A 25,906-nucleotide genomic window follows, 5' to 3' on the forward strand; every position below is an offset into this window, starting at 1 on the left:
CCACACCTCACTGCCAGTTGAAACATATAAACTTCCAACAATACAGTGCCAGAACTGCTGCCGTTTTGGCCACATTAAAACAATCTGCAGATCTAAGCCCAGATGCTACAGATGTGCTCAGCCCCATACAGGTGACTCATGTTTGGTCATCAAGGAATTATCTACATGTTTACACTGCTCTGGTAGTCATTTTGCTACTGATAAAGACTGCCCAGAATTCTCCAGGCAGCAATCTATTAAAATGGTCATGTCTCAGAATAATAAATCTTACATTGAAGCATCATCTCAGTTTCCTCCTGTCCGCAGGTCCTATGCTGAGATAACAAAAGAAATGTTTACTCCTACTAATGTAACTTCCACCAAAACCTCCTACCGGCAAACAGTTTTCCGCTCTCCTCGTCCCCGAGCTCCTCTAGCAAAGGGCTACGATAAAAAAGCTGTTCAGACTATTGTCGGTGATTACTCCTCATCCCTTCCTAATGGATGCGCTCTCAACAACAATGTTGAGAACCCTCCCTCCCAAGGTAAAATGCTTGAGTTTATCTCCGAATTTCTACTTAGTATTGTCGCTCCATGTAGTGAAATTCCCTTACCGCCCAACGTTGCCAAAAACTTAAGCCAACTTTTTAAACTACTACAAAATGGGCCCAATAACCCTGCTACAGTGGAACTGTAAAAGTTTACGTCCCAAGAAACATGAGTTAATCTCTCTGATTAACCTTCATAATCCCACCATTCTTGCCATCTCGGAGACATGGTTGAGGCCTGGTTCACGATTACGGGTGCCGGGCTTCTCCTGTTTGAGGGATGACAGGAGTGATGGGTATGCAGGCAGTGCTGTATTTCTACGGCACTCCCTCCCCTACACCCAAATCGCTCTTCCTTCCCACAGTCAACAGATCAATGCTGTTGCTGTCCGTACCCTAGACATATCTTTTGTATCTCTGTATATTCCTCATCCCTCATCTTCTATTATTCCCGAATTACAAGCAATCTTGTCGTCCCTTCCCAGCCCTATCATAGCCATGGGTGATTTTAACACCCACCACACGATGTGGGGGTGCCATGCTAGTGACGGGTTTTCTCCATTGCTGATTGATTTACTTGATGATGTCAGTCTTTGCATCCTCAATGACGGTTCTCCTACTCGAAGGGTATACCCCAATCAGAACCCGAAATCAACGGTTGATCTCACCCTATGTTCGGCTAACCTAGCATCGCGCCTGACTTGGAACGTGCTACAGTCAACCTGTGGCAGTGATCATTTTCCTATAATTGTTACATTAAATAATAAATCCTTACCTACCCCTAACTATGATCCCCTTTTAAAGTATAAACTTAAAAAAGCAAATTGGGAAGATTATGCCCTATCCGTTGATTGCATTGTAGACACTCTGCCCGATTTGGAAAGTGATGGAAACATTCTGGTATGCTATGATCTCTTTTTAAAATCTCTTATATCTTCGGCCGATTCCCATATTCCAAAAAAACACCCTGTGAAAAATCCGCTGCTTTCCTCTCCTTGGTGGGATGATGAATGCAGCGATTTATTTGGTAAAAGATCTGCTGCAGAAGAATTATACTCAGCCTGCATGACTCAGGATAACTTTAATAGTTACCAAAAACTAGATGCTAAAATTAAAAGATTAGTCTTCAAAAAGAAAAGAGCAAGTTGGACGCAGTTCTGTGAATCGCTTAGCCCTCGTTCACCCTCCACCATTGTGTGGGAAAATATGAGGAGATTCCGTCGCTCCCTGAGCCACGTTGATCCTTCCTCAAATAATCCTTCTGACTGGCTTAACAACTTTGCAGACAAATTAGCTCCACCTTATGTTCCCTATGTGGACTCATTTCTAACTACTACGCCAGCTCCAGCTACGGATGAAATGGATGCCCCCTTTTCCTTTTCTGAGCTTCAAATTGCTCTCAATGGTCTAAAAGATACAGCTCCAGGGGAAGATGGCGTTCCATATTCTTTCCTGGCTAACTTAAATGACAAAGCTAAAATTTATTACCTTAAAATAATCAATAAATGTTTGGAAACTGGTTCTATCCCAAACTCCTGGAAATCTCAAATTGTTATTCCTATCCTTAAACCTTATAAAAATCCCCTTAATTCAAATTCATATAGACCCATAGCTTTGTCATCTACTTTAGCTAAAGTTACAGAACATCTCCTTAAAAACCGACTGGAATGGTTAATGGAAAGTAGAAATATTCTCCCCTCCTCCCAATTTGGGTTTCGGAAGGGTATGAGTACAACAGACAGTCTCAGTGTATTAACAACAGATATTAGATTAGCCTTTACAAAAGGAGAGTACCTTGTGGGTGCTTTTCTTGATATTGCTTCTGCATATGATAATGTCCTACTTCCGGTGCTCAGGCAGAAACTACTTAAGCTGAGTGTTCCCTCGAGGATGGTTCATTTCATATGTAATCTGCTGTTTTGCAGATATGTTCTGGTAAAGCATCAGAATAATTCTCTTCCCCCCAGATTAATCTGGAAAGGCCTCCCTCAAGGCTCTGTTCTCAGTCCTCTGCTCTATAGCATATATACCCACGACCTCGAATTGTCTGTTTCTAGTTTTTGTACCATTTTACAATATGCTGATGATATTGTCCTCTATCACAGCTCAGGCAGTATAGAGGAAGTATCCTGTCGTATCAATTCTGCTTTGTATTATCTAGGCCAGTGGCTGTCTGACCATGGCTTGTCCCTATCAGTGGGCAAATGTCAGGCAGTGGTATTTACAAGGAAGAGATACCTCCCGAACCTCAACATCTCATTTGAAGGTCAAGCAATCAACCTTGCAGTTAAAGCTAAATTTTTAGGTGTTTATTTAGACACACGACTGAATGGAATTGCTCATTCTGAACACATTATCAAAAAATGTGAAAAAGGCATCAATGTACTACGAGCAATAGCGGGAGTTTGGTGGGGTGCTCACCCCTATACTTTAAAATTATTATATAATGCCTTAGTACGTAGCCACATGGATTACTGTATGTTTGTTTTAGAGCCTTTTAATAAATCAGCTGCTGAAAAGTTAAATAAAATTCAGTATAGATGCCTTAGAATTATTCTAGGTGCAATGAAATCCTCCCCCACTAATGCTTTGCAGGTAGAATGCGTTGACCCTCCTCTATCCATCCGTCGACAATATCTATGTGACCGCTTTATCAGCAAGATGTTACAGCTGTCATCCCATCCTCTTTGGCACCGACTAAGCCAACTATCACACGCACCTTGCTCCCGTAACTCGTCTTCCTACTTGCTAGATAGTTTCCTAAAGTATACCAGCCTTCCTAATCCCCTGACATCTTTCACAATCAACCCACTATATTCAACCCCATTTAAAGCATTAATATACAACCCTTCCATCATCACAGATCTAGGTCTGAGTAAAGGATCCCCAGATACCAATATCAAACTACAAAAGCATATTAGTCAAAATTGGTCAAATCATCTTATTATATATACTGATGCTTCAAAGCTGTCTCCAGAAGGTTGTGTTGGTGCTGCATGTTGGGTTCCTGTTTACAGAATTGTTTTAAAATTTAAATGCCCTCCCGAGTCTTCTGTGTTTACCGGAGAGGCCATTGCTCTTTTGGAAGCAATCCTGTTTGCACTGTCCCATAACGTACAACAGACGGTTATTCTGACTGACTCTTTAAGCTGTTTAATGTCTATTAAAGAAAACCCCTTTCGCAGCAAATCACGATTTCCCATTATCTTAAAAATCCGGAAGGCTCTGCTCTCTTGCAATCAAAAAGGACTATTCATCTTACTGGTTTGGATTCCAAGCCACTCAGGTATTCCAGGAAACGAGACTGCTGACTCTTGTGCCAAAACAGCTGTTGAGTCAGGTTCTCTAGATCATTTTAAAAATTCATCGCATGACCTATGTACTCTTGCCAAAACATATATGGAAACAGCCTGGAAAATTTTTTGGAATGATTCCAAATTGGTTAAGGGTAAGTTTTACGCTACCATCCAACAAAACATACCAAGACAACCCTGGTTTTGTCACTCTCGGAGTACAAATCGCTGGACTTCATCCACAATTTCCCGATTGCGTCTTGGTCATGCTAGCACACCTGTACATCTGGCCAAACTCCGGATAAGGGACAACTCCATCTGTGAGTGTGGCTTGGATGAGGGCACTATAACTCATATTATTTTTAACTGTCCCAAACTTACCTATCCCCTCTATGACGTTCTTCCTCCCAAAGTCCCCCGTCCTTTGAGTGTTAAATGTTTTTTAATGTTTGTTTTTAGTCCTTATTGTAGATTTTTATGTAAATATATAGTAAGTAATAAAATTAAAGTGTAATGTACAAAAAATATCCGTGGTAGATATATATGTATGTGTTGTCTGTGCTGCCTTAGGTTAAAGAGCTAACTAGCTAATAACAACTATTTCTTGGTACAAATTCAAAATTAACTTTTCATTAGTTTCACCGATCAATCTCCTTCGTGCCTTCTTCATCTACAAGACATTGGCGAAGTACCTTGTGCCCAGTTGGCACAGACAAAAGCCATAAACAAGAATTGAATTGAATTGAAGGTAGGTAGATAGTCTTCAAAGATAACAATATGCCGTATGCCTACAGACGTGAGTCTGTATTATTCCGCAAAACGGTGAAATAAGAAAAATATCGTATTATTTCATATTTTTCTTTACTTTTCGTATAAAACGTTTATCTTATGTTTATCAACGTATATAAACGTTTATAAACGTAATATAAACGTTTTTAACGTTTTTAAGGGGGAGATTGCGTGCAGTGTGTTAATTAAGCTAAGTAAATTTGGCGATTTTAGAATTTGATAACTTTGACCCTAGCTTTAGTGTAATTTTTTTTGGAAATTATACTCATCAATCAGAAAATATTCATAATGATTATTAAGTAGAAAGTCAATAAGTAAGAGATTAAAAAAATCGACAAGATTTATGATAATTTATTATTTTCAATGTGTCTATTATACTGACTTCTTATGTCTCATATGTCTTATGTAAGGGAAATAAATGAGTTTTAGTTGACTTAAGTTGAGTTTTTCGATGAAATAAAACCAAAATAAAAAGCTTGAGCTTGTATTCAAAATCATAGTTATATTAGTAGGTAATAAGCAAGGTTACGAACTAAATTATTGACTTACTTATTTAAATATTTACATTTAAAAAAACATAATCCTAGTAGGTACATATTTAATGGTAGGTACAAATTTCATACACAATTTAACCTACCCTTGTTTATAATGCCAAATTTATTCTGAAATATAGTCTTACATAACCTATATCAATTCTATACTAAACTAAATGGGAAGGTATGAGATAGTGTTATCCTTTTACATGGAAAACATTGTGAAAAGGAAATAACTACTTGCAGCCCTCTAATTTTAGTTAAGTGTAGAGACTTATATCACAATAATTAGCACCTACCTGTCACATAAAACTAACAGTAATTAATCTAGGCTATAAATCTAATCTATTAATATACATTTCAATATTCTATAGTCACACATTTTGTTTTAAGATATTCATTGAGTGCTTCTTGCCCTGTAACAAAGAAAAAAAGGTTATAATGGAAAAACAAGACGGAGAAAGAATTCAAACAGATTTAGCGCTGCACAAAAAGTATTTTTTCTTTTGAAGTACAGAGAGAGCGCCTTGCGGAGCACCTCTTTACTTTTACGGTGCCCCAGGGCGCCGCAGGGCAAAGGTTTGGTAGTCCTGGGTTAGGATATATTGGCTATACTTACCTGTAGGGAAGAGTAAGAGAAGGATAGCACTACTAAATTAAATCTGCCATGTAAAAAGGTTTTGAGATTTGGTACATTGAAATAATACGGGCGTTAATTGAAAAACTTAAGGATTACCTAAATCTTTTCCGAATCCAGATTGCTTAAAGCCTCCAAAAGGTGCAGCTACATCTGTCTTGTTGTAAGTGTTGACGAAAACAGTGCCCGCATCGATGCGTTCAGCAAATTGAAGAGCGCGGGAAATGTCGCGTGTAAAGACGCCGCTAGCTAAGCCATACTCTGTATTGTTTGCTCGTCGGATGACTTCGTCCAAGTTTCTGGAAAAGAGAACAAAAAAGATTGACCGACATACATATAACATACGTACTTTAATTGTCTTTAATAAAAATAATCGATGTTGATGAAGCTACTTGCCAAACAAGAGATACAATTATTGAATACAACACAAGATTTTATTATTCCACTACAAGTTAGCCCTTGACTGCAATCTCACCTGATGCCTGATGGTATTGGATGAAAGAATCTAAGATGGGGTATGGCAGTTTTATTCCTTACTCCTTATCGTACCGGAACTCTTAATTGCTTGGCATGTATTTGTCGGTAGGGTGGACGACGACTTTATAGGCACCAGATAAAATGATAAAATGAAATGAATCCGATTAATAAATTATACTATTTTATTAAATTGGTCTGCTAAGATAATAAAGTAACTTCATAAAGTTATTCCGAAATAAATTTAACGCCAGAATCAATAAAAATACTGTAAAAGCAAGCATATTTAAAAAAAATATTTTGTTGAAATTATAATAGTATTTTAAGATTACTTACTTGCTACTGAATTTGCTAATAATCATAATAGGTCCAAAAGATTCCTCTTTTGCAAGAAACATTTCATCAGTGACGTCGGTGAAGATGGTAGGTTGGAAGAAGAATCCTGGTCTATCTACGCGTTTACCACCAAAGACTAGCCTGGCACCTTCCTTTATACCGCGTTCGCAAAACTGTAACAATTCAAACACTGAAAAATTATCCCTTTATCTAGGCATAAGGCTGATAAAAAAGACCTCAAAATTGGGAAGCGGTGATTGCCCAGTGGGTAGGACTTCGACTTCCCTTTCGGGAGGCTGACTTTGAATCCCAGCACTCACCAGTCACCTTTAACTTTTCTAAGTTATGTGCGTTTTAAGCAATTAAAATATCACTTGTCTCAACGGTGAAGGAAAACATCGTGAGGAATTTTGCTCCTGAGAGTTCTCCATAATGTTCTCAAAGGTGTGTGAAGTCCACCAATCCGCTGGACCAACATGGTTGACTACGGCCTTATCCCCTTCCCATTATGAAAGGACTCGGGCCCTGTAGTGGGCCGGTAATAGGTTGATATGATGATGATGATGATGTTAAATAATTTACCTCTAGAAGTTTGTCCATATGCGCTTTATGGTTTTGCGGTCCATGAGCTGTTCCTCTGTGCAGAGGATCGCCTATGGTTATTTTCTTGGTCTCTTCCACAACACGCCTAATGAATTCATCGTGTATCCTCTCCTCGACGAAAAGTCGACCGGCAGCTATGCAATTCTCCCCTTTGTTGAAGAATACTGACGCCATACCCTAAAAGCCATTTAAATGTTGTCACTTGTTTGTTTATTCGTTATTAAATTCTATAGCTATAGCAATTGGCAACTGCATTGTTGCTTACGTTTCGAACAGCTTTTTCAAGATCACAGTCCTCAAAGATTACCAACGGAGATTTCCCACCTAATTCCAGTGAGACTTTCTTCATGTTTGATACTGCACACGATTTCATTATAGTTTGTCCTAAAAACAAAGGGAGTTTGGTATTAGTTTTATGTAAAGTTTTTGTCTCCTTTATTTTTCAATTTGGAGACTCAATATCGCTGTATGTATTACCAATTTCTGTACTGCCCGTGAAGCCCAGTTTCCTGACAAGCGGGTGATCGGCTAATGCTTGTCCACACACCGTTCCACTTCCTGGTAGAATGTTGATTACGCCCGGAGGAATACCAGCACGTACACACAATTCTGAGAATTTGAGGGCTGTTAATGGACATACCTGAAAAAAAGTAAAAATTTTAATGTGGAACCTTCCTTCATATTATGTGCGTAAATTTTAAATGAAAAAATATATCGTAAATTTTATATAAAAAACATACGCGTTGAATTGTTAAACACGTCTCCATTAGCAAATTGATTACGGAATTGCAGGATTTTTCCTTCTAAGCTCTATTAATTTTATAAATTTAAAATGCCTATAAAAATTTTCGGAACCGACAGGATTTGAACCGCGGCAATTGAATTTGAGCTCTCGGGCAATCGCGGCCTGAGCGCTTTCACCAATTAAGCTACGGCTCTCCTACCGTCGATGCTGAAATTAGTATATGCCTTTCACATCAGTCTTATAGCGACTGTAGCGTCATCTAGTAGGAAACGTTGCAGTTTCGATCTACACTAAACACTAATAAAAATTATAAAAATATAAGCTCTATGAATCTCATGCAAAGATAATTAGATTATATGAATTAAATGCAAAGATGTTAGAAAACTATGCAGATTACAGATTAATCTCCTAGTATGGGTTAATGGAAGGTTATCAGTATTCAATAAAGTCATCTAACACGTAACCATATTATGATATGTTAATAGTAAAATTATAATAGATATAAATGGACAGAATCACTTACAGCAGCTGGTTTCATAACGACTGTGTTCCCAGCAGCTAAGCAGGCAGCCATCTTCCAAGAAAGCATCATAAGAGGATAATTCCATGGTGTTATCAATGCACACACTCCAATTGGTTCTTTCTTCGTTAAAGTCAGATTTCTGTTAGGTCTAGCATGATTTATTGGTATCGTGGCACCCTGGATCTTATCGCACCATCCCGCAAAATATCTCCACGTTTCGATGGACATTCCAACGTGGGTTTTCAAGGCTAACGTGTAAACTGCTCCCGAGTCAATACTTTCTATTGTTGCCAGTTCTTCTTTATGTTGTTCCATTAGATCTGCTAACCTGAAAAATTATAACTTAATAAAAATCCATTCGCTTTTTAGTTACGTGCTATTTTTTTACTGTTTTCTTTATTTAATTAAACATTAAATAAAGAAACAGTTACAATCATATTGTGGATTAAATAATAAAGAAAGGAATTATTCAAAGACATACTTAAATAAAAGGTTTCCTCTTTCTCTAGCACTAATCTTGGACCATTCTCCAACCTCGAAAGCCTTTTGAGCAGCTTTCACTGCCCTGTCTACATCAGATTTTGAAGCACTCTGAACTTTACATATCACAGATTCATCGGTAGGATTTATTAACGTTAACGTTTTCCCACTATCCGAATTAATAAATTCACCATTGATAAACAGTTGAGTTGGAAATTTAACTTTCATTTTATTTACTTCTAATTCTACACCTTCGTATACAACTTCTTTAGTGCCGACAGCACCTCTTGCTTTAAGAATAGCTATTGTGTAGAATTCTTCAAAGGTTGTATTCATATAAATATCCTCATTCTGTAGTTCTATATTTGCTAAGTCTTTTATTTCTTCAACTAATCTAACAACGTCCATGGAGCCCGCTCCTGAACTGAAAAAATCTGTATCACTTTCTATATCTACTCTTAATATTGCTTTCCAAACATCGCGAACGCTTTCAACAAATCTCTTTTCTTCTGCGCTCAAATCCAGGCAAACTTTGTTTTCATTTGTTTTAAAAAAGTTTTGTGCGTTGATCATCTTTCCATTAACTTTTAACCGTTGAATGTTAAGCTGTAACAGAAATTTTATTTATACTAGTTACAAATACTAATAGCATTTTTATAACGCACAACAATGTTCAATGACCAAAACACCTTCTTACTTGAAGGAAAAGTTCAACTTCGGAACGCCGTCTGACTTAAGGTCGTCATTTAGATGGTCTTATGCTGACACTGAGCATGCCATTCCACAAGAAGAAGTTTTATAAGCTATCCTTCAGAGTGCAGGCTATCGAATTGTGGAATGCTCTCCGTACGAACATAAGACAGGCAAAATCGCTTGTTATTTCTAAAAACGCAGTTACATCTTATTATCTTTTTTTTTCCATCTATTTATTAATATATATTAGCTTATCATAATATATATTAGTTTATTATTTTTATATGTATTATAGATTTTTTTTTTCGTGTATTGTATTCCTATGTAGTTCTTTGAATGTAGGTTTATAATAATTTTACACCACCTATTTGCTCTCGCTTTTTTGTCCTAATCCTAAGGTTGCCTGGTAGAGATCGCTTCAAAGTAATAAGGCCGCCTTTAGTATTCTAGTCCAGTCTTTGTGTTTCGCTCTATACGTCCTTTATTCTCCTAATTGTGTAGTGGTGTACAAATAAACTGTTTAATTAATAAATAAATAAATGTTCTATCCAAAAATAGTGCTTACCCTAACTCCATCATTAGCAGTTATTAACAAACCAGCTTCATGTATTACGGCAGGTTTATTCAAGCCAGGCAAAATCAGTTTGTCACCTTCTGCTTCATATTCAGCTTCCCAAAGTGAAGACCCGAAGAATTTAACTTCAATTGTTGAGTCATTGTTTTCATACACTCCATCTTTCGTTTGTGGCTTTATAAACGTGGTGGCTCCAGGTGAGGAGTCAAGACCTCGGATGAAATTGTGTAATGCCATGCCGCCCTTTGACCAGTCAATCTAGAATAATCATTTGTATTGCATTATGTAATGACCTTATTGCGTTCAATCTAGAATTCTAGAACACAAGAGTGAATGTATAATAAAATATGATAGTGCTAATTGAGAGACACATGTGATTAGCGATACTTGTCTAGTTAACGTCAACTTTATAATTTCCTTCTCAAACTTAGCCGTCTTAAAAATATTTGTTTAAATAATTCGAGTCTTCGAACACGTTTAACATAGTTTTGTTTAGTTTGAGCTAAACAAATTGATTAAATATTCTATAGATGTAGGTTAATAAGGTTCTTTTAAATGCATACATTTTAGCGATTGCATGACATAAGGTATTCCAGTTTGAAAACTTTACCGCTATCGTTTTATGTAATTTGTATTATATAAAACTCTAAATCTTACTTGATGAGTTTCGGCCTTGAACAAAGCTGGATCATAAGTAGCGCCTTCTTCAGTTTGAGCTATTCTTGGTGCTGTTCCATTTGCTACTAAATTAACTGATTCCGCTAACGATTTAATGCCTAAGGATAGTAATCATTATAGTTTAGTAGCAATATTATAAATTATTATATTAGTTTTAGGCAGAAGTTTTGGACCGTGAAACTAATACGTTCTATAATGAAAGATGTAACTGATAAAAGTACGTATAATAATTTTATATTCAGAAACTAATGAGAACGTTCATTGCCAATATTTGAAAACCTGCCCCAATAATGTATTAAGGAAATATAAGAGGATTAATAATTTCGATTTCTTGTGTTTATCACAGAACACATCTATTTAGATAAAATATTTTTTATATTGTTGAACAAGGCCTAGGCAATTTACGTTATTCTTTTTCTTAGTTTTAGATTAATATAAAATAAACTTGGTTACATACTTCGACCAATCATATTTATGTTATTTCAAGGTTCAAACTTTAATATGTGAAGATATTACAGATAATTTAATTATTAATTGTCAGTGAAACTGAGAAGATTATGCTCTACTGACCTTCTGGATAAAGATATTTGTTGTACAAGCTATCTACGGTGTCATCGATGGTACATGGGAAGCTTCTCTGCAGCAAAATTGGCCCGGTGTCTAAGCCGTCGTCAGCCCAGAATATTGTCAGGCCGCACGTTGTGTCGCCTTCTATTAGTGTCCTGTACAATATTTCATTGTTAAATAGGCCTGTATAATGTACCGGAACTTCCTCGTTGATGTTGTTGCTATTATGTTTAACTAGAGATCACGATTTGTATTTGGTTTTCTGTTTTTTGTCGAGTTCGAATATCCTAAACCAGCCCAGGATTTAGCCCAGCCGTGGAGAGCACGTAGAATCGTTGTCGGTCACAGTTAATATCATACGTTATGTGTAATTGATGAGGTATTTAATGAGGGAGTTGACGATTAAATAATAGTCGTTGTTCTACTGATGGGAAAATATCTTTTTAGAGTTCCATACCTAAAAGGTGACGAGCCCAACTATTACTAAGCCTTCCAGCCCTAAAATATAAGCACAGAACTACAGAATACCTACTACTACTAAAAGTAAAGGTTTGGTTATATTTTTGATCAGGTGCAACAGTTTTAGCGTCTTGTTTTTTATATATTGATATATGGCAGCATGAAAAATATGTTTTTAGCAGTAATAGCAGTCTTATCCGATTCGCATTTGGACTTTATGAAGAGTTATATTCGAGTAACGTAAGAATTGCTACGGTGCTTCAGTTTGGTTTTGGTTCTGAATCTTGGGGTTTGGATTATAGGGATGTTAATGTAATTTTACGTAATGTAGAGTAGATAAACAGTGGCTATGTGGAAGGGGACCAGCCGCCATATTCAGTAACTTTTCTTACAGTTGCTAGTTGATGGTGCGCTGTCATTTAAATACATAATTTGCGATGAATTAACAACTATTTCTGCAAAATTATGCGTTTTGTATGAAGGAGACCACTTGGATTTTTTTTGGAAAGATAGCCAAGCTGCCGAATCCTTCTCGAAACTCGACTATGCTCTGGCCAGTACATCCACCTCTTATAGATTGAGTTATATGTCTGTCTATTCATTGATGGGTGGTTAAAAACTCACGATTCTCCACTGTAGTATTAATTCTAGGTTGTGCTTATGTAACAATAATTAGATATGGATCAGCTTTAAGACTTAGAACGTTATTAGATATAAATAACGATCGAAAATGTTACCTACCAGTTAATAGACGATGCCCCTCTATGCCTCGGTAAAATGCTAGGATGATAACAAATACTCTGATACTTTGGGTACAGGATCACCTCCATTGGAATGAACTGTGTGCAAAAGGGCAACACATTGATGTCTGCGTTTACCTACAATCATAAGAAACATCATGTGGAAGCTTTCTCGAAAAAAAAGTTATGTGAATGTTAGGTATTAAGTACATCGAATTTATCAAATTGCCTTAAAAATAAAAATAATCAAATCTGCAGAATAAAGTGACAGTCAGTGGCGTACTTAGAGGGTATGCACAGGGTATGCAGATGATATGAAATGAAGCAAAATCTCCAATACGTGTGGTTGTCATGTAGGTAATAAGTAGTAAAAGATAAAGATGTCCAAGAATTCTTTGAGCAGACGTATTTACGCCATCGAATAGATCTAAAGCTGAATCAAAACACCAACCTCATTATGATAACAACTGTAAATATTTTGGAGAAAATTTAGTTTTTTTTTTAATGAAAGCAAAAGTATTTTAGTTGTTTATTAACAATTTTTGTACCTATTTAGTAGGTAGGTACATATTTGTATTTGTGTAACTTAAACTACTTACTACTGGGAAGGATAAGATATAAAAGGTCAAAAGTGAAATAGGAACACTGCTCCAAATTTGATAACTTGTGCATGGTAGACAGACGTGCTAAAACTGTAATTTATCATATGAGTAGGTAGAAAAAGGCAGCTTCATCAGACTGCCCAATCAAATTTGGAAGAAATAAATTTATAATGAAGCTGAGATCAAGAAGCCATTAAGAACTCTGCTTCTAAGCCATTTCAAAAATTCAAGGTCATGTGGGCCATCATATGAAAGAACTTCATTTGTACTTCCCTATATATAGATTTATTCATTCGATTGTATTAAACCGGCACAATTTTTGAATTATAACAAATATATAAAAAAAGTCCTCGAAATCTCCGCAGTTTGCAAATCGAAAAATTAGAATAAAATTGGTGCAGTTCATTAAGGTATAAAATGTATACCTCTATCCAAAACAAAAGCCAAAAACGGAACGATTACTATGCCCAGAATCTTTATGACAGAACTCAACCTTTAGTGAAAAGTCAAGAGGGAGCAAAGAACTAAAAATTTTTTTTTTATTAACACTATGGTATATGCACTGACCTCTATTATAGCCTAGTATATTAAAGGTCAGAGGGTATATGATATTATATAGTAGCATTAGATGACATAATGTCTAATATATTATGTATAAAATTAGATAGATAATAAGTAAATATATATTTTTAAGGTGAATTCCTAAAAAGCAGCACCTACCGATTTATAGTCCTCTAGCACCTCCGGGATAACTTTTCCTTTAATTCTCCATGTTTTGTATTTGAACACTGGTTTTCCGTTCTGTGCCGCAATTGTAGCTACAAATAATTTAATATATAATTATTTACTGTTTTTATGTTAGAAGCGTGTATAGGTAATTCTAATAGATAATAATAAAGCTGAAAAGTTTGTCTTTTTATTTTTTGAACGGGCTATGCTTTGATGTTTTTTTATTAGATTGCAAAGATCTTTTTGTATTTGATAACTTAATTCTTGAGGCAGGTTAAAGGCTATTTATGATAAAAATTAAAATGGAATAACGACCTTATAAGTATAAATGGAAAAGTATTTCAAAAACATTAGATACATTTAACGTTAATACCATGCCCTTAATAGACGAAATGACCAATGTTTCGACATTCGGCATCAATGATTGTAGAAAACAGCTTAATTAATTAATATATCGAAAAGAAAGTTAAACATTGGCATATGATATTTTGATGATGATATTTTACATAACCACTCCAAACGATTCTCATATTTATAGATTACTTATGTAGCTTTATAGCTATATCTGTTGTATGCTGTTTTACTAAAATTCTGCGAGAACCGAAAGCTTTCGCGGGATAAAAGTATGGAATCATTATCGCATGTTGTAGGTATATTTTATTTCTCCAGGATTCAAGTCAACTATGAAAAATTCGCCGAAACCGGTGTATTGGTTTTGCCGAACATAGGTAACTAACAAACAAACACAAATTAGCATTTATAAAAGTTATTAGTTTATGTATAACGTACCAACAATGTACCTAAGCTTAGAACTTTCACAACGGTGACGACAAACACTTAAATATCTTGCTGGTATTACACTTATTCTTATTTAAAGTACACTTAGAATAAAAATTATAAAAAGTACGAACCCAGAGGGTCCTCTCTGTTTCCTTTATCCAGGACTGTGAAAACTCCAACCACTTCGTGTCCATCTCTCTGCAGAAGCTTAAACACTTCCGCTCCAAACGTGCTCTGTCCTATTATCGCCACACGAAGCTTTTTCTTTGGAGCCTTAAATATTTTTATCGTTAGTTAAGTTATGCATTTTTTAATTAATTTCTGTCACAATTCACCCACACACGATATCTACAATCGATTAAGAAACACACATACTAGATTTATTTTTGTATAATTTACGAAAACATTACAAAATAATTTGTTTACCGTAAGAAGGGTTATTTAATTATGATTGTAACCCGCTCCAAATTAAATATTTAAAACTGTAGTGTAATTAATAGTAGTACTAATTAATAACGAAAAAAAAGTTGAGGGCTTTGATATGAGAGAAATTGCTAAAAAATAAAATAATAAATACCTCATCAGGCACTGCTACTGGTGGCATGATAGTAATCAAGAAACTTTCTAACTAATGTAAGACTATACGATTCGATATCGCTAAACCGCCTGGTCAAGCGACGATACGCCAGCCAACTAACTTAGCGACTCGCCGCTTGTTCCTATATAGAGAAGTTTCTTCTTCACCTCAACCTTGGCACTGGTTATCTTTCACCCTGATTAAATAAAACAATACATTGATCAACACAACCCGCCAAAACTGCATAATTATGACGTCTGATAACATGTCAGCACCTAATACCTACATTTCTTTGCTTATTTGTAAAAGTTATCAAAATTATTAATTTTTAAATTTTATCTTAAAACTTTTATGGTAAATAACTAGATTTACAAAAACTACCTCAAAAATTACCGTAAAAGTTTGCCTTAAGATAAAAAATAATAATATGGTTGATATTGGTCATCATGAATAAGTAAAAGTTACAGACCTGAATCTCAGGAGATTCCGGAATTAACTCTGTGGCTTATTAATATATTGCGTAAGCTAGAAATTCACATGACGCCGAAATAGTACGGCAGTGTTTTTTCACGCTCTGGCATGGTTCGCTGTTAGCAGAATTTTTTATTTTCCGACGTTACGTTATGACTATTAATAAAGGCGCTAGTATACGCGATATGGTTTTACGCGATGTTACAAAACATATAGGACTCAATCCAAAACACAGAAGATGCATGGAATACCCAGGAAGTAACAGAAATTCACGACCAATTTTTTTTAGATCATAATTATGTATTTGGAAGGTAGGTACATATCCTACTATAATCTTAAGACTACTATTAAAACAAAATGTTTGTAAAAATACTAAGAACCTTCAAAATACAAATTGAAATAAGACAGCTGTTGTAACTACATTCAAATAACACGGAATAGAACATAAATTGTTCCACTTAATTCTTCTTAATTTACACACACATACTAAAAATAGTTTTTTATATCTGGCGAAACGTGGATTCTTTATTTGATCAATAGCCTCAAGGAGCAAAAGATACTGGTTCAAACCAGTATCACACAATTTTATTTTTATTCTCTTAAATTAGGATATACGCATAATTCGTATATGTATGTATTATAGGCAGCATAATATGGACCATTCGTATTTTTTCCACCCTATCGCACAGAGTTCAGCTGTGCGAAGTAAATATTAGCTGATAATGACCGACCAGTATTCAGTAACTGGTTAAAAGCGGTTACATGTCGAAACGAGCGGATGGAGACATGCAAGAAAGGCTAATTACCTGTCGATTTGTCGGCGGTAAGTAATTTTAAACGGGTTTTGCTTAATAAAACATAGTGTAATGTTTAGTCGTACGAGGTAGGCAGGTATTACGTGCAGATAATGAGTTTGGCTGCTCACATAATACTGTTGTCATTAATAGTTATAAGAAAATTGTGATAATATTAATGTAATTGCATTTTTCTATACATTACATGACATTTTTTTTTCTAGATTAATATACAACGTGTAAATGAAAACCAAAATAATACTTCAGAGGCTCAAGAGGTTATTTACCGTCTCTGAGATTTATCTGTGAAACCGAATCGGTAAACAGGTAAACACTAACGTTACGTAAACACGAATGTTTTAAAATGGAAAAATAAATGTGCTTCTTTTGATTTAATATTTATACATGATTTGTGATTCCTTAAGGACACATCAACAGTATTTCGTAATTCGGTTATACGTTTTAAATGTGTAATTAATTGTCCTGATTGTGTACACACTTCTGATCTTATATCAAGAATTTTTGTAAATCATTGGGTGTTGCTTTGAAAGAACTATGATGGAAAGTGATAATTTTAAAAGTCTATAAAGATTTTTATAAATAGCAAAATCGAGACAAATTATTCAACAAAATAAGAGCAAAGCATCGAGGAAAGGAAGATAAGCCATAAACTGTACGTACGGCATTTATTAACGAATATGTGTAATACGAAGCAGAATATAAGACCGATTGGTTAAGATTTCTTCCTCGATCTCCGGCACGCACCTCTTATTTATTCGGAATTTTGTGTGTTTTAAGCAAACAAACATCACCTGCTATAACGATGCAGAAAAATTTAGCGCGGAAACCTAGATCTACTTTTACTAACATATACTATGTTTAAAGCAGTGGCGTGCAAAGAGGGTATGTACAAGGTATGCAGATTATATAAAATGAAGAAAATCTCGAGTACGAGTTATGAGAACTTAAGGGTAGGCTTTTTATAACTCTTACAATGCCTATCGTTAAATGTTTTATAACTCGTACTGGATTTTTTTTTTCTTTTTTATCATCTGCCAGCTTTGTGCATACCATGTGCATACCCTGTATGCAAGCCACTGCTTTGAAGTGTTGTAGTTCCAACGTGTGACAACGAAGTTGTTCAGGTGTTCGAGTCTCAGGTGTGTCCGAATATTCAGGATTTATAATTCTTTCTGGTCAGGTGGCTTCGACCGTAGTTATCTACCACCGTCCACCATCCTACCGACAAAGGTGTGCTTCTAAGCTATTTAGCGCTCCGGTATGATGCTGCACCAAACTGATTAGGGGTATGGATTTAAAATAACTGCCCACTTCCAATTGAGAGATTGCAATCATGGGGTAACTTGTAGTAGCATAAAAAAAAGAAAATAGATTTCAACGAGTTCTTACTTCTCTTTCTCAGCTCGTGTAATTAATTCTTCTATCCCGCCTACCTAATTCCCTACCACAATTAAACTAGTAGTAAGTTAAATGAAAGTTAGGCAGTTTGCTGTTTCAGCTCCCGTGCCTCGGAGTCGATCCCGCCAGCGTGGTGCAGCATAGACCCTATGCTCTATAACCGTCTCTCCTGTGAGAGACGAGGTCTGTGCCCAGCGGTGGGACGTCAATAGGCTGCGGATGATGATGATGATGATGAAATGTAAGTACTAAGAATTCTTTTTCGAGAATAAATTAAGCGAATAAAGCACAGAAGTCCGTAAAGATCTCGATAGTAATATATCCAGAATTCAGTTCCGAATAAGGGTATCGAGCTCGTAATAAATTAATCTTAAATACATTTATAAGTAACTAGCGGTCCATCGCGACTTCGTCCGCGTATAAGTTAACAACCTTAAAATATAGATCTATCATCTATGCGGTCGAGGACATTTTTTTAGAACTTTTTTAGAGCAACAACTTTGTCATACATGATTTTATCGAAACTAACCGTTTACGCAACGCGCACAGCGGAGGATCTCAAAAGTAAAAAAAAAAATTTAAAACATTCGTCATTGGTACTTTGCTCCTATTGCTCTAAGCGTGATGATATATATTACATGATAAGATGTTATATACTTCCTCGATAAATGGGTTATCCAACGCTTAAAGAATATTTCAAATCGGACCAGTAGTAGCTCCTGTAATCATTGCGTCCAAGTAAACAAACTGTTCAGCTTTATAAAAGATATACCTACGATTAACGTCAACCATTTTGCTAAAGTCATTGAGAAAAGTGAATGCTAATATATCATATGTTGTTTTCAAAACAATCACATGTTTGCCAATAACGATTAATATTATTGAAATATAACCAGTTCTAGCCAGTTTTGTGCGTGCTCGTCAGCCAACCACTTGACCCGTGATAAATATGAAATATTTGTTCTACTGCAGGTCATCGTTATCTGTTTTGTTACCATTACTGAGCGGTACAAATATAAGTGGAATAATCGGGTCTTATTTCACTGGAAATTGGAGAGAAGCTTCAGTGCTATTCACCCCGAAGTAAGTACAGTCGAGTAACTTTGCTTCACAATATAACTGTGACAGATAACGAAAAAAATCATGAAACTGGCTTTTTCAGGCATTGCACTTTTTTTCTTTATACCTATTAATTGGCCACGTCTATAACCTGGGATTATAGAGCCAAAGAATTGGGTAAGGCTGCCAGCTTCTTGATGGTAGGTTGATACATTAAGACTAACTGTAAGTTTCTATATACTGCATGTACATGCATTTTTTACACTTATTTGTCAATATGAACCAATAAAACTAAAATCCCATAAAATTATTTTGCTATACACAGAGATATTTTTGATTATAAATATTTTAATTGTCCTGTTAATCTACCTGAAAACTTAAGAACAAAAAAATGATAAAAAGAGAACTTTAGTTTTCGATAAACACTCATTAAATCCTATTTAAATTGATTGACAGTGAAATAAAGTTACCAAAGTAACTGTCAATGCAAAATACGGTAGTTTTGTTCAATCTTTTTTCCAAATGCAGAAAATTAAATCTGCATATTGTAAGCTTCAGAATATAAAAGAAAAAAACTATTGCTACAAAACACTGAAGGGAAATACACAAGAGAACAGTAATAGTACTTAGTGCTAGAGTGCAAAGGCGGCCTTATTACTAATAGTGATCTTGTTAAGGCAACCCCAGGTTGGATAAGTAGTTTAAACTTGTAAGCAAATGACAACTGACAATCTGTGCATCCTCAAAATAAAAGCTTCGGCGAAAACTTGCATGTAAAATGCAAGCTTCAGGGCAAACACGTTTCTAATGCAAGTAAATTGGACGCAAATGTTACGTCATACTTGTGGCTCAGAAGCTGTTGAAAGTAATTGAGTATAGTAAACCGCGTCCCTACCAACTTTTCTGTGATAGGTGTACGGAGAAGTGGGTTGGTTCCTACAATTCGACTTTTCGCTCGCCGTTCTAAAGTATCAATTATTGTTTTGTGTCCTTCATATAATCTTTTGTGATGACCCAGGACTCAGTCACTGTCACAAACTTTTTTTTGAAACAATTAAGACAAATCGACGACTCTCTACCATCATCTAACGACATCTAAGTAATTTGAATAGGACTTGCTCGAACGGTGAAGGAAAAACATCGTGGGGCATGCATGAATGAGAATTCAATCCTCAATGGACCAGTCCAGCGGACTACTGCCTGAACCCATTGTGGGAGGAGATCCGTGCTATGTGGTGGGCAGGTAATGGGTTGATATTGACACTTTACATCCATGTAGAATAAAATATGGAGAAATGGCATGACATGGAATATGGACTGTGAAGTGTAGTTAAGTTAATACCTATGTGGCAAAAAATTCCGAAAACGATTTTAAAAAACACCTATTAGGTCTCGGCTGGTTTTATTTTTAAACTTTTATTTATGCTATCACAAATGTATCTGGCCATGGACGCACTAAAAACGCTTATACGATTTGCAGGTATTCTTTTCGATACAGTTTTATGGCTCAGATCTGAGTTTTTTTGCCTTTCAACTCCCTTAACAACCACAACAATAAATATGATTTATGATTTATGTTGTATTACTTACGATCTATTCAGGAACCTCATTTCTAATTTTCTGCAGAGTTGCAGCTGCTATGTTTAAATTCATTTACCGAGATTGCATGATCCCAACTCATGTCCTCCACTGTGAACCTACCTATACAGCGGAAGATATCAGTTGGGATTATATAATACCATCATGATATTAGGTAATCATCATTATCATCTACAACCTATTAACGGACCACTACCGGGCCGGGTCCGGTATTATTTAAAATATCTTAGATAACAGCAATGAAGCAAAAGTTGGTACGGGCCTTATTACACTTTTACATGAGAAAATTTCAGATCCCACGAGCAGAGTTCAACACAGGAAGCACTATTTTAGTCGTCTAGATGACGACCGTGTAGTTTGCATCATCCATTGAGGCGTGCATCATAATAATGTTATTTAGATCAACACAATGAAGATTTCTACTGCGGATCACGTTCGGGTTCGAGGTTCAATAACTAGGACGGGTCAAATTTACCTATTGGTTTTTTGTGTAGATGTTATAAGTGGCATCGTTCTCTCACGTACTTCAGCCACTACGTTAAGCCAACTGTCACGGTTATGGTTTCTACTAACATTCAGATAATTTTAAAAACCCTGCGTTGGATAGTCTAAGCTTTAAATCCTTCTCCTAAGAGAAATATTTGGCCAGCACTGGCACGTTGAAAGTTTGGTGACGTCAAATTGATGATATCATTCGTAAGTGTAAAATTATTAGTACAGGTGAAATGGCAAAGCGTCCACAAGACATGCAACGGTCGCCTGTAAGTAGCCGTTTTCAGGTTTGTATTAATGTCACAAGAAATCATTAGGTATAATAGTCTAGATCTGTACGCAGTGCTGTAACAAGCATTCTATATGCCCTCAGTTCCAGCTTCTACAACTACAACCTTGTAAAATGTTTCAATATTACCCTGCCATTCTTCCTCGCAATCTCGACCTTGCACCGGATAACGCAGCGTTGGTAGATCTCTAACAAAGTGGACAGATAAAACAAACGAGTCGCAGGGAGCCGCTGGATCTACGCGGCATAGGACCGTGGTGTTTAGATCTTTCTACAACATGCCAGGAGTGGTGGGATTATGACGATGATTATGATTGCTTTTAACAAAACTATCGTCTAAAAGCAACTGCCAGTTCAACATGACTCTTTAAAAAACTTGGTACTAATATGGTAACTTCTCCGTTTTAGTTACAGCACTGACTGCATGCTAATTCTTTGAAAAGAATGCTGTTTGTTTTGTCTCTCCAATTGTGTAGACCATTGTTTTGCAAACAATACAAAGAAAAAGCATTACAAAGAAATCTTTTAAATTGATCACAGCCCTGGACTCAAGAGTAGATGTCAAGACATATTACGTGCATCGCACAGTGTTCGAATGTGCTTTAATTATTCGGAGCAATGGCCTTGTGGTCGATTGTTGCGTATGTTTTAATATTAACAGTGATAGAGGTACATTCGTATAACATAACACTAACGTTTCCAATGTGGTGTACTTGGCGTTTTAATACATGTGTTTTCAACTTAAAATTTAACTTTGATCTTTTGTAATCCTCTTGGTATGTGTTTAAACGAAATATCTACGTCCATTATTCTCACTTAAGTCCGTTCCAGTAATTTTCCTACCAGGCTGCTTACTACACCATCGCATAAAGCAGTGTATTATGGACGTTTATCTTTAAAAATTAAAAACTTTATTACCATTAAAATATAGTTCTGGTTTATTCAGATTTTATGGTAAGTAAGACCAAGGTCGTCTTCGCACGAAACGCCTAATTTGATGACGAAGTACAAGTATAGGATGGAATATACTCATAACAAACTTTCTATGGAAATGGCATGCGACTATAAAAAATATACTGAACAGGGGAACTGGACCAATGGCTTAAAGTGGTCTCCGGGAACTCCGAGGCACAAGGGCAGACATTGTGGCCAACGCCAATTCCTTAACTCCGGGCTGGTGCCACGGTGGAGAATACCTAATTAATAATTTGATATTGAAAATTATTGCAGATGGTCATGTCAACCGAAGAAAAGCCACGAATGATGGAGACTTTAGACGATGCACGCATGGGAGGAGAACAGATTGCACTGTATAAAGAGATGCTGAAGGCTAGTCAAGATGCTGTCGGAAAGTTAGAAATTGCCGAAGCATTTGACTCTGGGACTGACATGGCCAGGCTTAAGGGTGCGTTATTTCATTCAAACTATTGTTGATCGCATAGTTACCCGTAATCGTCGATCGTAAGATAAAGGGAAAATTGGAAGTGTTGAAAAATGATTGATCATACTATCAATAATTTACATATGATTGAAATCTACACCAGTTAGATGCAGAACAGATCATATTCATCGAATATATTTAACAAACCTTTCATTTTGCGCCAAGGTCATACGCAATCCTTTGGCGCTTTTTTTCGTCTTTCCCGGATTTACCAATTCCTATTATGCACTTACATAACCAAATTGACAAACATATTTAAAACGCAAAATACTTATCTCTCATTGACACAATCCCTGCTATTCCTACAAAATTATTTGTAAAGTACGTTTATTCTAGGGCATTACATATGCTAAGGATGTATCAAAAATACGCTATGGAGGTAAAGCATGTTTTTATTTTATTAATATTATCAGAGCGCATTAACGATATAAGTACTCGTAAGTACCAATAATGCTCTAGCCGCATTTATGCGCCCAGTAAAAATTGCTAACATATTCTTGTTTAAATGACAAAAGACTAGATATTAATATGGGTGCTTACCAAATTCCCCGTTTTCCCTCAAAAGTTTTTGGTCTTAGAAATGAACCAAGACTCTTTTATGGTCAATTTAGAAAATAAGAGGATTTGAATATTTTAGTATGGAATCTGAGCTTAATGTTCGCCATTTTTGTTTTTGTCTTCATAAGTCCTGAGGTATGCATTGTGAGGTCAAATTGTATATATTGTGTTGCTTTATATTTTATTTTATTTTTCCGTACTTGGTGTAATATAAAAGGGTTGGTATATTCAATAATCAAGTGGTGATAGCCTAGTGGGTAAGGCTTCGGCTCCCCTCAGTTTCGCCTTCAGTGTCCCCGGCGACCGAATTAGAACCTTGGCACGCTCTTTAAGTTTTCGGAGCTAAATGCGTTTTCAATTAAGCCAATTAAATATCACTTGCTGTAACAAACAAGGAAAACATCGTGAAGAAATGGCATGCCTGAGACTCCTGAGAATTCACCATAATGTTCTCCAGGGCGCGTGTGTTCCACCGATCCGCACTTGGCTAGACCACGGCCTAAATCCTACTCATTACAAATATGTGTTGTTGATGATGATGATGACTCAAATACTCAAATGATGAAAAATCTGTATACAAATACACAAGTGATGAAAACTAACTATAAATATTGTGACTAGGGTAAACGTTGACATCATCAATTTGTATTTCAGGCCTTGCTGATGGTCGTCGATCTAGTCGTACGAGTTCATTAGTATTGAGCAGACGAGTGCGTTCCCAAGCTCTCCGCAGAGATAAACTGAACAGCCAAGGTCTAAGGAGCCACATACAACATTCTAGGCACTCAGCTACGAACAACGAGTGAAATAATTATATAATATTTTGATGGTTAATGAAGTTTTATTGAAATCTGTCCCCATATTCTTAAGGATTCCATACGCAATAATAATTCAGGATCAACAATTCTAGTACAATCGCCTTTTCTTTTTTCCAAGTGGTTTGCACTTGTAAACCGGAAGTCCGGAACCTCCTCGACCTCAGCAGACGAGACCAGAGCAGCAGCGACCAGTCAGCAGAAGCCTATCCAAAACGTTATGTAAAAGTTAGGTTTGACATGCCGCCATGTTGTGTGTCTTGTCGTGTGGTGGCAGAAGATTAGAATACAATAATTGTCATCACCCGTTCTCTTCCCGCGGGTGTCGACTAAGGGAATGTAACGGAATGGGCAACAACGTCCTTTGTGCCACTACTACCGTCTACCATCAAATGAAAGCGCGAGCCTATTGAAAAATGTAGGTCTGAATTTAAGCGTATGTTGGTCTACAGCGCGGGAAATATTTGTTTCACACTAACATAATATGTTAAACTTGAATTGGAAGTTAAAGAAAAAGGGGTAAATAAAGAAAGCGCTGGGTTGAGGACATCAAGCAGGCGGCAAGCATATGGCTTGGCTAATAATAATGCTCCGTCACTCTTTTTCGCCTGACAAGCATATTTCTTGCCTGCCAGACGTCCGTTCCGCAAAAAGTATTTAACCTCACGACCCTCACGACTCAAATCCTTGTTTTTCATGATGGCGCTTCGGTGGCATTCGTAAAACTTCGCTATAGTGGTCACGTGGCGCCACCGTTTCCGTACGGAACAGTGGCAAACAAAAGGCGACCACTAGACTTCTGAAGGGTCTTCTCGGCTTGAATGCGAGGGTTTGGTTGGTTTGGAGGTCTATTTCCTCGCATGTGGAGTTTTGGTCGGTCAAGCTGATACCTGTGAGGAAATTCTCTTGTAGCCTGAGCTCGACGATATATCCAGCAACGGCCTCGTAGTGACAAAGGTGTGTTCATCAACATCTTACGCGCTGAACTTCAGTAGCCGTGCAGTTTTTGTTGTATTTGCGCCTGAATTTAATATAGAGCAGTTTTGCAGTTGTACATACTAAGTCGTGAAGTTTCGATAGGCTTTTTTACGGTTGGTAGAACGATAGTTAATAAACTATAGTCGTAAAAATATAATAGGCCCGTTTTGACATTTGTCATCGCGACGTAACTAGTTATGGAACCATAAGACTCTGTACTCGATACTCACGATAAATCAATTCAAGTTTGTATCAGTACTGGATTGATATTATTATGTATTGTAAAGTGTTCGTTCGTTCAAAGTATTCCTTTAACTTCACAACCAATACGCGTAACTGGCTGTTGATTATACGTCCACTTTTCAACATGTTGAAACAGAGTTAGTACTATATAAAAACAAACACAAAAATCGAGTCAAATCACTATGTTTAAATTAATGTCCAAAATAGAAGAGCCATAGTTAACGTAAAAGTAAACAATATATATCAATATTGTTTACTTAAACGAGCGCACAGTCAACTTTACAAGATGAGGAACGAAAAACTGCGCAGTGCGCGCGGGGACGCTTCAGTCATGTGCCGCTTGGTCAGATACATCAACTCAGACTCATTATTTAGAACCCATTTTGAGAACCAAGCTCATTCGTTGCAG

At 36.4% G+C, this 25,906-nt stretch overlaps 2 protein-coding genes across 3 annotated transcripts; one reads left to right on the forward strand and one right to left on the reverse strand.

Moving 5' to 3' along the window:
* Positions 1 to 5,080: 5,080 nt before the first annotated feature.
* Positions 5,081 to 15,895, reverse strand: LOC120627989 (cytosolic 10-formyltetrahydrofolate dehydrogenase). Its single transcript, XM_039896147.1, has 16 exons — positions 15,809 to 15,895; positions 15,340 to 15,535; positions 14,894 to 15,035; positions 13,974 to 14,071; positions 12,653 to 12,789; positions 11,456 to 11,607; positions 10,865 to 10,983; positions 10,199 to 10,465; positions 8,942 to 9,546; positions 8,461 to 8,788; positions 7,670 to 7,832; positions 7,458 to 7,576; positions 7,172 to 7,369; positions 6,590 to 6,762; positions 5,879 to 6,078; positions 5,081 to 5,558 (listed from the first exon to the last, which is right to left on the reverse strand). The coding sequence occupies exons 2-16, from the start codon at positions 15,364 to 15,366 to the stop codon at positions 5,503 to 5,505; spliced, it is 2,784 nt and encodes a 927-aa protein (XP_039752081.1). The 5' UTR covers positions 15,367 to 15,535; positions 15,809 to 15,895; the 3' UTR covers positions 5,081 to 5,502.
* A 1,011-nt stretch (positions 15,896 to 16,906) lies between these two features.
* On the forward strand, positions 16,907 to 24,295 carry LOC120627990. 2 transcript variants are annotated; one of them, XM_039896149.1, is made up of 3 exons: positions 16,907 to 17,277; positions 22,693 to 22,867; positions 24,116 to 24,295. In XM_039896149.1, exons 2-3 carry the CDS (start codon positions 22,693 to 22,695, stop codon positions 24,265 to 24,267), a joined length of 327 nt encoding a protein of 108 aa, XP_039752083.1. In that variant the 5' UTR covers positions 16,907 to 17,277; the 3' UTR covers positions 24,268 to 24,295. The 2 variants fall into 2 exon arrangements, with proteins under 2 accessions (XP_039752083.1, XP_039752082.1); XM_039896148.1 differs by lacking the exon at positions 16,907 to 17,277 and adding an exon at positions 20,334 to 22,131.
* The last annotated feature ends 1,611 nt before the right edge of the window (positions 24,296 to 25,906 follow it).

The sequence above is a fragment of the Pararge aegeria genome, chromosome 12 (genome assembly GCF_905163445.1).
Source record: "Pararge aegeria chromosome 12, ilParAegt1.1, whole genome shotgun sequence".
NCBI lineage: Eukaryota > Metazoa > Arthropoda > Insecta > Lepidoptera > Nymphalidae > Pararge > Pararge aegeria.

What these genes read in the sequence shown, in the direction of transcription:
- LOC120627989 (XM_039896147.1), bottom strand. Translation starts at nt 15,366, where the DNA reads ATGCCACCAGTAGCAGTGCCTGATGAG. An exon ending in GGGGCATCGTCTATTAACTG is followed by an intron (nt 11,608 to 12,652) that starts GTAGGTAACATT and finishes AATATTGTACAG; the next exon opens with GACACTAATAGAAGGCGACA. An exon ending in TGGATTCGGAAAAGATTTAG is followed by an intron (nt 5,559 to 5,878) that starts GTAATCCTTAAG and finishes TCTTTGTTACAG; the next exon opens with GGCAAGAAGCACTCAATGAA.
- LOC120627990 (XM_039896148.1), top strand. Translation starts at nt 22,081, where the DNA reads ATGGCCTTGTGGTCGATTGTTGCGTATGTTTTAATATTAACAGTGATA. An exon ending in TAATATTAACAGTGATAGAG is followed by an intron (nt 22,132 to 22,692) that starts GTACATTCGTAT and finishes AAATTATTGCAG; the next exon opens with ATGGTCATGTCAACCGAAGA. An exon ending in TGACATGGCCAGGCTTAAGG is followed by an intron (nt 22,868 to 24,115) that starts GTGCGTTATTTC and finishes TTTGTATTTCAG; the next exon opens with GCCTTGCTGATGGTCGTCGA.